The sequence below is a fragment of the Rhinopithecus roxellana genome, chromosome 13 (genome assembly GCF_007565055.1).
Source record: "Rhinopithecus roxellana isolate Shanxi Qingling chromosome 13, ASM756505v1, whole genome shotgun sequence".
Taxonomy (NCBI): Eukaryota; Metazoa; Chordata; class Mammalia; order Primates; family Cercopithecidae; genus Rhinopithecus; species Rhinopithecus roxellana.
Genome location: NC_044561.1, coordinates 29,772,957 through 29,783,976, shown reverse-complemented (window position 1 = coordinate 29,783,976; position 11,020 = coordinate 29,772,957). Strand labels below are relative to the sequence as shown.

General features: G+C 36.4%; 1 protein-coding gene across 1 annotated transcript; it reads left to right on the top strand.

Annotated features, from left to right (window-relative positions):
• Window positions 1–545: 545 nt before the first annotated feature.
• On the top strand, window positions 546–1,014 carry LOC104664759 (keratin-associated protein 20-3). Its single transcript, XM_030915311.1, has 2 exons — window positions 546–587; window positions 862–1,014. The coding sequence occupies exons 1-2, from the start codon at window positions 546–548 to the stop codon at window positions 1,012–1,014; spliced, it is 195 nt and encodes a 64-aa protein (XP_030771171.1).
• Window positions 1,015–11,020: the final 10,006 nt, after the last annotated feature.

The window sequence follows — 11,020 nt, the reverse complement described above, 5'->3', positions numbered from 1 at the left end:
GGGGTTAGGGGTGCCAACCTCCACGCAGTTGGAAATCAGAGTATAACTTTTGACTACCCAAAAAGTTAACTACTAATAGCCTACTGTTGACCAGAAGCCTTACCAATAACATAAACAGTTGATTAATAGATGCTTATGTTACCTGTATGATAGATTACATTCTTATAATAAAGTAGGCTAAAGAAAAGAAAATGTTATTAAGAAAATAAGGAAAAAAGAGGAAATGTATTTACTATTCACTAAGTGGAAGTGCATCGTCATAAAGGTCCTCATCCTTATTGTCTTCATGTTGAGTAGGTTGAGGACGAGGAGGAGGAGGAGGGGTTGGTCTTGCTGCCGGAGTGACAGAGGTGAAGAAAATCTGTTTAATATAAGCGTATCTGTGCAGTTCAAACCCGTGGTATTCGAGAGTCCACTGTATTTGCTACTAAGATGTATATAGATAACATCACAGCTGTGTTGATTAGGATTTAAATATGCATATAAGAAGAAGGGTATTATTAGCAAAATGATGGGAAGAGGATGGCATTTGCCTCCTCCACGTGATGTCATCCAACATAGTTACAAAGGTTAAATTCGGCATCAGTGTGAGCAAGGTCATTGAACTCAGCATTTATTTTTTTTTCCCTTTAAAGCCTATCAACTGTTTGGCAGGATCATAACATACTGAGAAGAAAATCTCAATTTTATCAGGATATGGAGTCTTTTTTTTAATCCAAAGATATAAGATTAATGAGATTTTTAAATACAGGTTGATCTATATAAGAATGTCAGGAGTGCCTGTGGTTTGTCACACCTACACTGAGACTGATAAAAGACTCTTAGTGTTTTTATGCACTAAAACTTACTCTTGCCTTTTAGGCTAAAGACTTAAATCCTGACACAATAAGCTACTATGGCAACTACTACGGAGGACTAGGCTATGGCTATGGCTGCAAATATGGTTATACCTCTGGCTTTGGTGCCTTTAGAATCCTGGACTGTGGCTACAGATGTGGCTGTGGTGGGTTATGAATTTGACTGCTGCCACCAGTATGATTATAGTACATTGTTATTACCAGGCATTGACTGAATAATATCTACAATTGGGTCCATTTTTGCTGTTCTACTATACCTCTTTTATTTGTTTAACCCAATTAGAATTGTTAATGATTCCCTGTAATCCCAGCACTTTGGGAGGCTGAGGCAGGTGGGTCACCTAGGTTTAGGAGTTCGAGACCATCCTGGCCAACATGGCAAAACCCCATCTTTACTACAACTACAAAACTTAGCCAGGTGTGGTGGTGGGTGCCTGTAGTCCCAGCTACTGGGGAGGCTGAGACAGGAGGATCACTTGAACCCAAGAGGCTGAGGTTGCAGTGAGCTGAGATTGCACCACTGCACTCCAGCCTGGGTGACTGAGCAAGATTTCATCTCAAAAAAAAAAAAAAAAAAAAAAGAATGCTTAATTATTCAATCTAATTCTAGGCAAGTAAGACACATTATTAAATTCACACTAAATCCACATCAGTGCCCTAGATTAACTACATTTTCCTTTTCAAAACTGATGTGTTTTCATAATTTACCAGGCAAAGTACCTTTTGGTATGTTTCAGGAGTAGGGAGCTCTAGGTTTATTTTGAATTAAACTACTTTGGCCAGGCCATGTTATTCATTCTTTAAATTTATTAATATTCACCTGTTTAATAAATATTTATTAAGTAATTTCTAGATAGGACTTCCAGTTAAGTCTTAGTGTTACTTATGGGAAGAGAGTTTTTAAGCAGAAAAACAAATCTGTAAATAAACGTGTATGCTACAACATGATAGGTGATGTAATGGCCAAGTAGGAATACAGAGGAGAAGCTCATGTTTGGATGCAAAAGAGGGAGATTGTAGAGCAAAGAGTTCAAAAATATTCTCATTGAAGGTTACATTTGGATAAATTTTTAACCAAGGAAAAATACATTAGGGGTAAAGTGTATGCCAGGCAGGGGGAACAAAAATGCAAAGCGTGAAAAAAGTATTGGACTGCAAAGTCATAAATTGATGTTACTTATTGAGAGAAAAGTGAGCAAAGTCACTGGCAAGAAATGAAGCCCTGGGCAGTGAAGAGAAACTAGGATACCAAGTCCATATATATTTTGTAATGGGTGCACTGGCTAATGTTTTAGAAAGTTGTAATATTTTCCTTTACCTGGATGAGATTGGAGACTATTATTCTAAGTGAAGTAACTCAGGAATGGAAAACCAATCATCGTATGTTCTCACTGATACGTGGGAGCTGAGCTATGAGGATGCAAAAGCATAAGAATGGACTTTGGGAATTTAGGGGGAAGAATTGGGGGGTGAGGGATAAAAGACTACAAATATGGTGCAGTGTATACTGCTTGGGTGACGGGTACACCAAAATTTCACAAATCACCACTAAAGAACTTACTCATGTAACCAAATACCACCTGTACTCCAATAACTCATGGAAAAATAAAATAAGAAGTGCATGTTTTATACAAATAATTATGGCATCCAATTGAAGGAAAGGTGGCCAGAGAGTATGACCACAGACCAAAACACCATTCCCTAGGCTGTGTAACCAGTCAATGCAAGGTCTTAATGTAAAAAGCAGCAACTAAGATGTCTATGAAGGCCTAGATCAAATAGATAATTAAGGGATAGAAGTTAAAGAACATGCCCACGTGGTGTGAGAATGAAGGGGGCTAAGGAATAAAACAGAGCATAAAATAAACAATGAATTGGACAGTCAATGACTAATTGTGAAAATAATGGCACATGTGATGTGGGAATCGGAACATTTGGGGGACTATCAAAGTGGAGCTGCAAAAGTTTACTTAATTACACATACATGTCATCTGTGGGAGGGCCAAATAAAGATTTTTACTGGCAGGTTCTTGCAAAAATCTGCAACTCAGGAGAAAACTGAGCTTCAAATATAGAAAATAATTGGATAAAGTTTGTTGTAACTTCAGAAATACAGTGTATTAGTCCGTTCTCACTCTGCTATGAAGAAATATCCAAGACTGGGTAATTTATAAAGGAAAGAGGTTTAATTAACTCACAGTTCTACATACCTCGGGAGGCCTCAGGAAACTTACAATCATGGCAGAAGGGGAAGCAAGCACATCCTTCTTCACATGGTGGCAAGAAGGAGAAGAATGAGCACAAGTGGAAATATCCACTTATAAAACGATCAGAACTCATGAGAACATACTTGCTCTCAGGAGAACAGCAGCATGAGGGTAAGGGCCCCATGATTCAATTACCTCTCTCTGGGTCCTTCCCATGCCACCTGAGGATTATGGGAACTACAATTCAAGACGAGATTTGGGGAGGGGGAGCAAGGCCAAACCATATCATACAGTATTCCAATAATTGTAAGTTAATTTTTTAAAAAGGTGTTTGCAAATCAGGGAAGGAGCAGATAAAAGTTAAAAAGGAAATGAAAAGGGAGTCATGGCAGGAAAATCAAGGGCCCACCAACTTTCTGGAAAGAGAAACTTCTTAACAATCTTCCTCTCTTCAAATATGGATTCTTTCAGAAAGGATTTCTAGAGTAATAACATAAATTCTGACGCTGAGCTGGATGCCGACAGTTATACAGTCAATAATATTGGCATGTTCCCTGCCATCACAGAGGTTAACGTCAAGAGGGGTTGACAAAATATCATAAATGCAATCACAAGAAAGCAACAGAGACCCGGCGGTTAGGTATAGGAAGTCTCTCCAGTTCCCCATGTGTTGGGATGGACCCTAAACCCCATCCACGTGATTACCATGGGAGCAGCCATTTGGAGTATGATCTTCATGCCCTGACAGGAGGTGATGGCTCCAGATAAAGCCATTTGAACAAAATGAAGCAGAAAATTCCCAGAATTTGCAAAAAAAAAAAAAAGCCAATATGTTTTCTACCTATTGAAGCTCTAAGGTCTAACCCTTGTGATCTATTAGAATAGTAACTATGTGCTTCTCCTTGTAGAATGACCATTTGCGGTTTATTACAAGGTACCTGTTTATGTTTTCTGCTGAAGAATTCTGTGTATGTTCTACTCAGAGACGGATCACAGAAAATCTTTTTTACCTTTTGTAGACTGGCCATGTCAGAGATTTTCCATCAAGTCTAATATGTTCAGCATCCTAAAAAATAAACAGAAGAGTGAGCTTGAAAACCATCACTGCACTGTAGACCTACACATTGATCACAAATGCTATGCTCTGTTCATTTGTTATGTACTTGTTTACCTCAGAGTTACCAACTTTCACGCTGGTTTGCTTTGTATGGAAGTGGATAGAACATCTTTATAATTGACTTATTATGCAATATCCAGAAACCATACTTAGTAAATTGTGGCAGGAAGCTTAAAATTTTCTGATAGTTTAGAAATATAGCACCATGAGATATCAGAGGGGTCACTTTTGCTAAAGTTGTGATAGTGATAACAGGTTGAGAAAAGTCTGTGAAGGAAATTACTGTAATATATGACAGTCTGGAGCAAAATTTCTGGTTTGGTAGCAAAAGGCAATTGCAAAAGTTACACCATAACAAGGTTGAAAGGAAAAATATTGATAGGGAAAACCCAGAACACTGAGTTCTTCCAGTCCCTTTTAAGAGCCTTAAAACCCTAAACACCTGTGGGATTGAATCATGTTTGGCTTCTAAACAGAGAGATTTTACTCCAATTCCCTGTATGGACCAAAGAGGTCAGTAGATCTATAACTCTAAAAAGAACAACAGCTCAAAACTTAAAACATTAAATAAAATATTTATTTATATCTGTCTACATCTGTTTATGAAATAATATACATACATATGTATATATTGGGAGAGAGAAATATACTAGATAAGTATCCAGTCATCTGGATGGGATAGGGGTAGGAAGATGACGTGTAGTGTTGGGTGGGTGGATGGAGATGAGAGAGGGTAAATTGGTAAGAGAAAAGGAAATAAATTTAAAAAGACAGAAACTTCACTGAAAAAATTTCTAGAACAATGAATATATCATGTATATGTTTAGATTTATGTATGTGATATATGATATGCATAGAGACTGCATCTATTTACTTACAGCATATCCAAAATACATACCAGGATAAAAAAGGCAAGGGCCTCATATGTGTTATGCAATTCTTTTTCAACTGAAACAACAAACTGCAAACCCCCATATGTGTATATGCATGGGTGGAGATAAACTTGCATCTGTATGTACGAGGAAGTAGAAAGTAACGGAAGGTCACTTGAAGGGAACGCCTGTGGGCAGCAGCATGAGACATAACTAACACCATCTTTATGCATATTTGTATTGCTTTACTTATTATTACAGATATGTATTCTTTTCTGAACAAAGAAAACATCAAATGAATGAAAAATTTGAAAACTAAAGGGATGCTTTAGATAATGGAAAACTGAATCAGGAACCTATGGAATTGGAGAAAGCTCTAGAGGACATAATTTTATTTAAGTTTTACTTGATCTACAAAGTATTTGTTCATTTTTACTGTAAAAATGTTGAATATTTGTTTAGAAACAGTTGACACTTTATCTTTAATATTTATTTACATTTGGTATACCTTTTTGACATAGCCTGAGAAGAACTACTTGCTCACAGCACTCCAAACAACAGCAGATGATAGTCATAAAATCCAAACAAATGAGGTAATGTAAAATGTAATGACAATATAAGCATAATTTTTCCACAAGCATACCAGATCTTATTCCCAAGAGAGATTTCCTGCCTTTGTTAGCACCTACTTCCACCATGCCACATTGGTATATAATGAGGACCAAGAGTATTTTAGGAAACATAACACAGTAATTTGCATTTATATACAGCTACCCAGAAACAAAGTGTAACGCTGTTTAAAGCCCTCAAGAGTTGCCCAATGTTATTAGTCAGGCAGAATGTCAGCTTTATTTACTTGCTAAACCAATTCCATATTATGAAGAACTAATGACTAGAGTTGATACATACTTTATTAGTTTGTTTCTGAAAACTCTTGCTAGAGCCAAAAGAAGGAATATAGGAAGAGCTCTGGGCAGTAAATAGGAGAAATAAACCTCCAGAGATCATCAGCTCACTTAATTCAGTTAAGACTACCTTAACAGTTGTAGAAAACTGCACATGCACTTAAGTGTATGCTAGGTGCTTTGTTGCGGAGGTCTTTACAGATTATCCTTGGTAGAATGTCTTTACTATAGAAAATTGTTAGGGAGAACTACTTAAATAGGTTTCTGGTTGCCATAATAATCAGTAGTCAGTTTACTCCTTTTAAAAAATAGTCTTGATGTAAGACAGCACAATAGTTTCCACAGTATAAACAAATCAAGCAAGCATCATTCATTTGTTCAGACAAATATTTATTGAGTGTGGTCTCTGTGTGCATGGTCTCAGTAATTACGTGGTTTATGCATAATGGTCTTAGCACCTACAGTTATTCTCATTATTGTGTGTTATGTTTGCTCTTGCCAAGTTTGATTACTCTATAAAATATAAGTAACATGAACAAAGAATATATCTATATTTAATTTTTTATTTTAAAAATAGGCCAGGCACAGTGTCTCAAGCCTGTAATCCCAGCACTTTGGGAGGCCGAGACAGGCGGATCACGAGGTCAGGAGATGGAGACCATCCTGGCTAACACGGTGAAACCCCGTCTCTACTAAAAAATACAAAAAACTAGCCGGGCGAGGTGGCCGGCGCCTGCAGTCCCAGCTACTCGCGAGGCTGAGGCAGGAGAATGGCGTAAACCCGGGAGGCGGAGCTTGCAGTGAGCTGAGATCCCGCCACTGCACTCCAGCCTGGGCGACAGAGCGAGACTCTCTCAAAAAAGAAAAAAAATTAAAATAAAAAATAAAAAAGTAAAAATGACATGAATAGGCTTCTGTAGAATTAACCATGATATCAAAAAAGAAGATATATAGTGAAAACATACAACATTCTTATTGCTATAGGAAGAATATATATTTGGAGACCGAATTCTAGCGACCTACAACCCATTTGGACAATTTCAGCACACAATAGAATATAGACTTCAAAATGGCATATAGTGTAACATAGAGATAAGTGTGAAATGCTGTAATATATTACAGAACATAACTATCATAGAAGTTCAGAGGAAGGAAGAAATCAATGAAAGCTAGAAAGGACTATGATGCTTCATAGACGGGATGGAGAAACCTGAAGCATAATTGGAGAAATGAGAATGGTTTAGATTAAAAGAGGGCTGAAACAGCCAGTGTGTGCAGTTAAATACACTGCATCATCTCTGCATATTCACCAAAGTATCAAGCCTGCATTAAACCAAGACTTACGATCTAACCTACAATTTATAGAAAATAAAGGAGTTACAAGAGGAACAAGTTAAACATCATGAGTAAACAACTAAACAAATAATGAATGTGCCTTATTCTAGAAGGAAACTGGTCTAATTTTTTTCAGCAAGCCAATGGCATATAAAGGCAGAGCTGTTCTGAATTTGAAGAGACGTAAAATGTATAAAACCTAAATGCAATGTGTGGAACTTATTTGAATCCTGAGTTTAAAAAAAGAGGGGAACTTCCTCAAGTTGATAAAGAAAAAATAGCTACAAGAAACCTACAGCTAACATCATACTTAATGGTGAGAAACTCAAAGAGTTCACACTAAAATCAGGAATAAGTCAAAGCTGTTCCATCTTATCACAACTTTTCAACTGTACGTCCTAGCTAATGCTATTAAACAAGAAAAAGAAATAAAGGCATACTGATTGGAAAGGAAGAAATAAAACTGCCTTTCTTCACATGGTCATTTATGTAGAAAATCCAAAAGAATCAACAAGAAAACCTCTGGAATTAATAAGCAATTATAGCAAGATTGTAAAATACAACACTAATATACAAAAGTAATTGCTTTCCTATATGCCAGCAACAAAACAAGTAGAATTTGAAATTTTAAAAAGATAAGAAGCCTACTATTTACATTAGCACCACCAAGAATGAAATACTTAAGTGTAACTCTAACAAAATATATACCAATCTAAGTGAGTAAAAGTCCAAAACGCTGCTGAAAAAAAAAATCAAACAGAAACTAAATAAATGGAGAGAAATTCCATGTTCATACAGAAGAAGACTCAGTGTTGTCAAGTTGTCAGTTCTTCCCAACTTTATTGATAGATTCAATGTAATCACAATCAAATTCCAACAATTATTTTGTGGGTATCAACGAATTGATGATTAAGTTATATGGAGAAGCAAAAGACCCTTAGTAGCCAAGTCAATATTGAAAGTAAAGAACAAAGTCAGAGAACTGACGCTACATAACTTTAAGATTTACTACAAAGCTGCAGTAATCAAGACAGTGAAGAAACAAACAGGTCAATGAAACAGAATGGAGAGCCCAGAAGTAGATGAACGTAAATATAGTCTACTTTTCTTTAACAAAGAAGCACAGGTAATACAATGGTGCCATGATAATCTTTTTTTTTTTTTTTTCTTTTTGAGATGGAGTCTCACTCTGTTGCCCAGGCTAGAGTGTCTGTTGCCCAGGCTGGAGTGCAGTGGCACAATATCGGCTCACTGCAAGCTCCACCTCCCAGGTTCACACCATTCTCCTGCCTCAGCCTCCCAAGTAGCTGGAACTGCAGGTGCCTGCCACCACGCCCAGCTAATTTTTTGTATTTTTAGTAGAGACAGGGTTTCACCGTGTTAGCCAGGATGGTCTTGATCTCCTGACCTTGTTTTCTGCCCTCCTCGGCCTCCCAAAGTGCTGGGATTACAGGCATGAGACACCGCACCCAGCCAATGAAGGATAATCTTTTTAACAAATGGTGCTGGAACAACCAGACATTTGTATGCCATAACATAAGTCTAGACACAGACCTTATACACTTCACAAAAATTAACTCAAAATGGGTCATGGGATAAAATAACATGCAAAACTAAAACTGTTAGAATATACCATAGGAGAAAATCTAGATGGCTTGGAGTATAACGATGCCTTTTTAGTTACGAAACCAAAGGCATAATCTAAGAAAGTAAAATTTGATAAGCCAGACTTACTTAAAATTTTTTTTAAAAGTTTGTTCTGCAAAAGACACTATAAAGAGAATGAAAAGACAAGCCACGGACTGGGAAAGAAGTCTTTGCAAAAGACTTATGTAATAACATACTATTATCCAAAATATACAAGAAATTATTATGACTCAACAATAAGAGACTAAACAACCTGATTTTAAAAGTGAGCCAAGACTTTAACAAACACCTCACTAAAGAAGATGTACAAATGGCAAAGAAGCAGATGAAAAAAGTGCTCCATATCATGTCATAAGGGAAATGCAAATTAAAGCAGCAGATACTGCTACACACCTATTGGAAAGGTTGAAACACAGAACACCAACAAAACTAAACCCTGACAGGGATGAGGAGCAACAGGAAGGTTCATTCACTGCTGGCGAGAATTCAAACTGGTATAACAACTTCATAAGACACACTGGCAGTTTCTTATATAACTAAATATACCCTTATTTTATGATCCAGCAATTACACTCCTTGTTATTTACCCAAATGAGTTGAAAACATGTCCACACCAAAACCTACACACAGATGTTTATAGTAGCTTTATTCATAATTGTCAAAACTTGGAAGCGACCAAAATGTCTTTTAGTGGGTGAATTGATAAATAAGACAGTGGAACATTCAGACAATGCGGTCTTATTCAACACACAAATGAAATGAGAGCCATGCATAGACATGGAGGAAACTTAAATGCATATTACTAAGTAAAAGAAGTCAATATAAAAAAGTTATAAACTGTATGTTTCCAACTATATGACATTCTCATAAAGGAAGAACTATGGAGATACTAAAAAGATCATTGGTTACAGAGGACAGAGAAGAGAGAGGGACAGAGGAATAAATAGGCTGAGGACAAAGGATTTTTAGAGCAGTGAAAATACTCAGTATAGTAATATAATGGTTGATACACTTGTCAAAATTATAGAATGTGCAATAGCACAGGTGAACCCTTATGTTAACTATGGACATTGGATGATAGTGATGTGTCCATGTAGGTTCATGGAATGCAACAAATATACCTCTGGTTGAGGGCATGAGGGAGGCTCTCCATGTATCAGGGCAAGGGATATTTAGGAAATTCTGTATTTCCTTCTCAATTTTATTGTGAATTAAATCTGCTTTTAAAAATAGACTTTGAAAATACAACTAAAACAACTTTTTAAAATAATCTTTTTAACTACTCCATTAGAGATGTAAAGAAAATACTAATATTACTATTATAATAAAATAAGAAAATGCCCTTAGTTTTAGAGATGCATAATGAACTATCTTGAAATATGAAACGTCACAATATTTGTGATTTATTTTTAATATTTCAGAAAATGATGGTCAAGCATTTCAAAATGCTCGTGAGTGTTAAAACAAGGTAGTAAATAAAAAGGAGCATGGTATTCTATTTTTCTGCTGATTAAAAGTTTTATAATGAAAAGTTTATAAAACATAGCAGAAGGAGAGGGCATTCATGAATGAGATAAACAGAGCACAAGTCATGAGTGGGACTACTCATGTCCTAGCCACATATTCATAAAACTCTTACTGACGCTGAGGATTTGAGAAAAAGATTCATGAGAGCTAAACTGGAAAAGGTAGGCATGGGCCATCATTACTGAAACCTACATCAGTGAGGATTACATTTCCATAAAAGATGGGGGAAGGTGAATCATCATGGAATTTTTGAGCAGTGAGATTTTTCATTTGTTGGGTTGTCTTGGTTTAATTTTCTTAGAAAGATTAAATAGCTTATGGGTTTGTGAAATGAATCATGAAGAAAAAATACAAAGTAGGAGAAGAATTAAGAGATTGCTCAAAGAACCTAGTATGTATTTATTGAAGCAGAAGCTGGGGAAATATGAATCAAGAGAAGAATGGAAAGACATTGAAGATAAATTAACAGGACTCAGACATGAGAAGGCATAGGGATGACAAATAAAATGTGGCCATAAATTATTTTGAGATTTCAAGCCATTAACGATCGGAG

Bases quoted from the DNA above. Each gene is read 5' to 3' on its own strand.
- LOC104664759 (XM_030915311.1), top strand. From the start codon at position 546: ATGTCATCCAACATAGTTACAAAGGTTAAATTCGGCATCAGT. The intron at 588-861 runs GTGAGCAAGGTC...CTTGCCTTTTAG, and splicing joins AGGTTAAATTCGGCATCAGT to GCTAAAGACTTAAATCCTGA.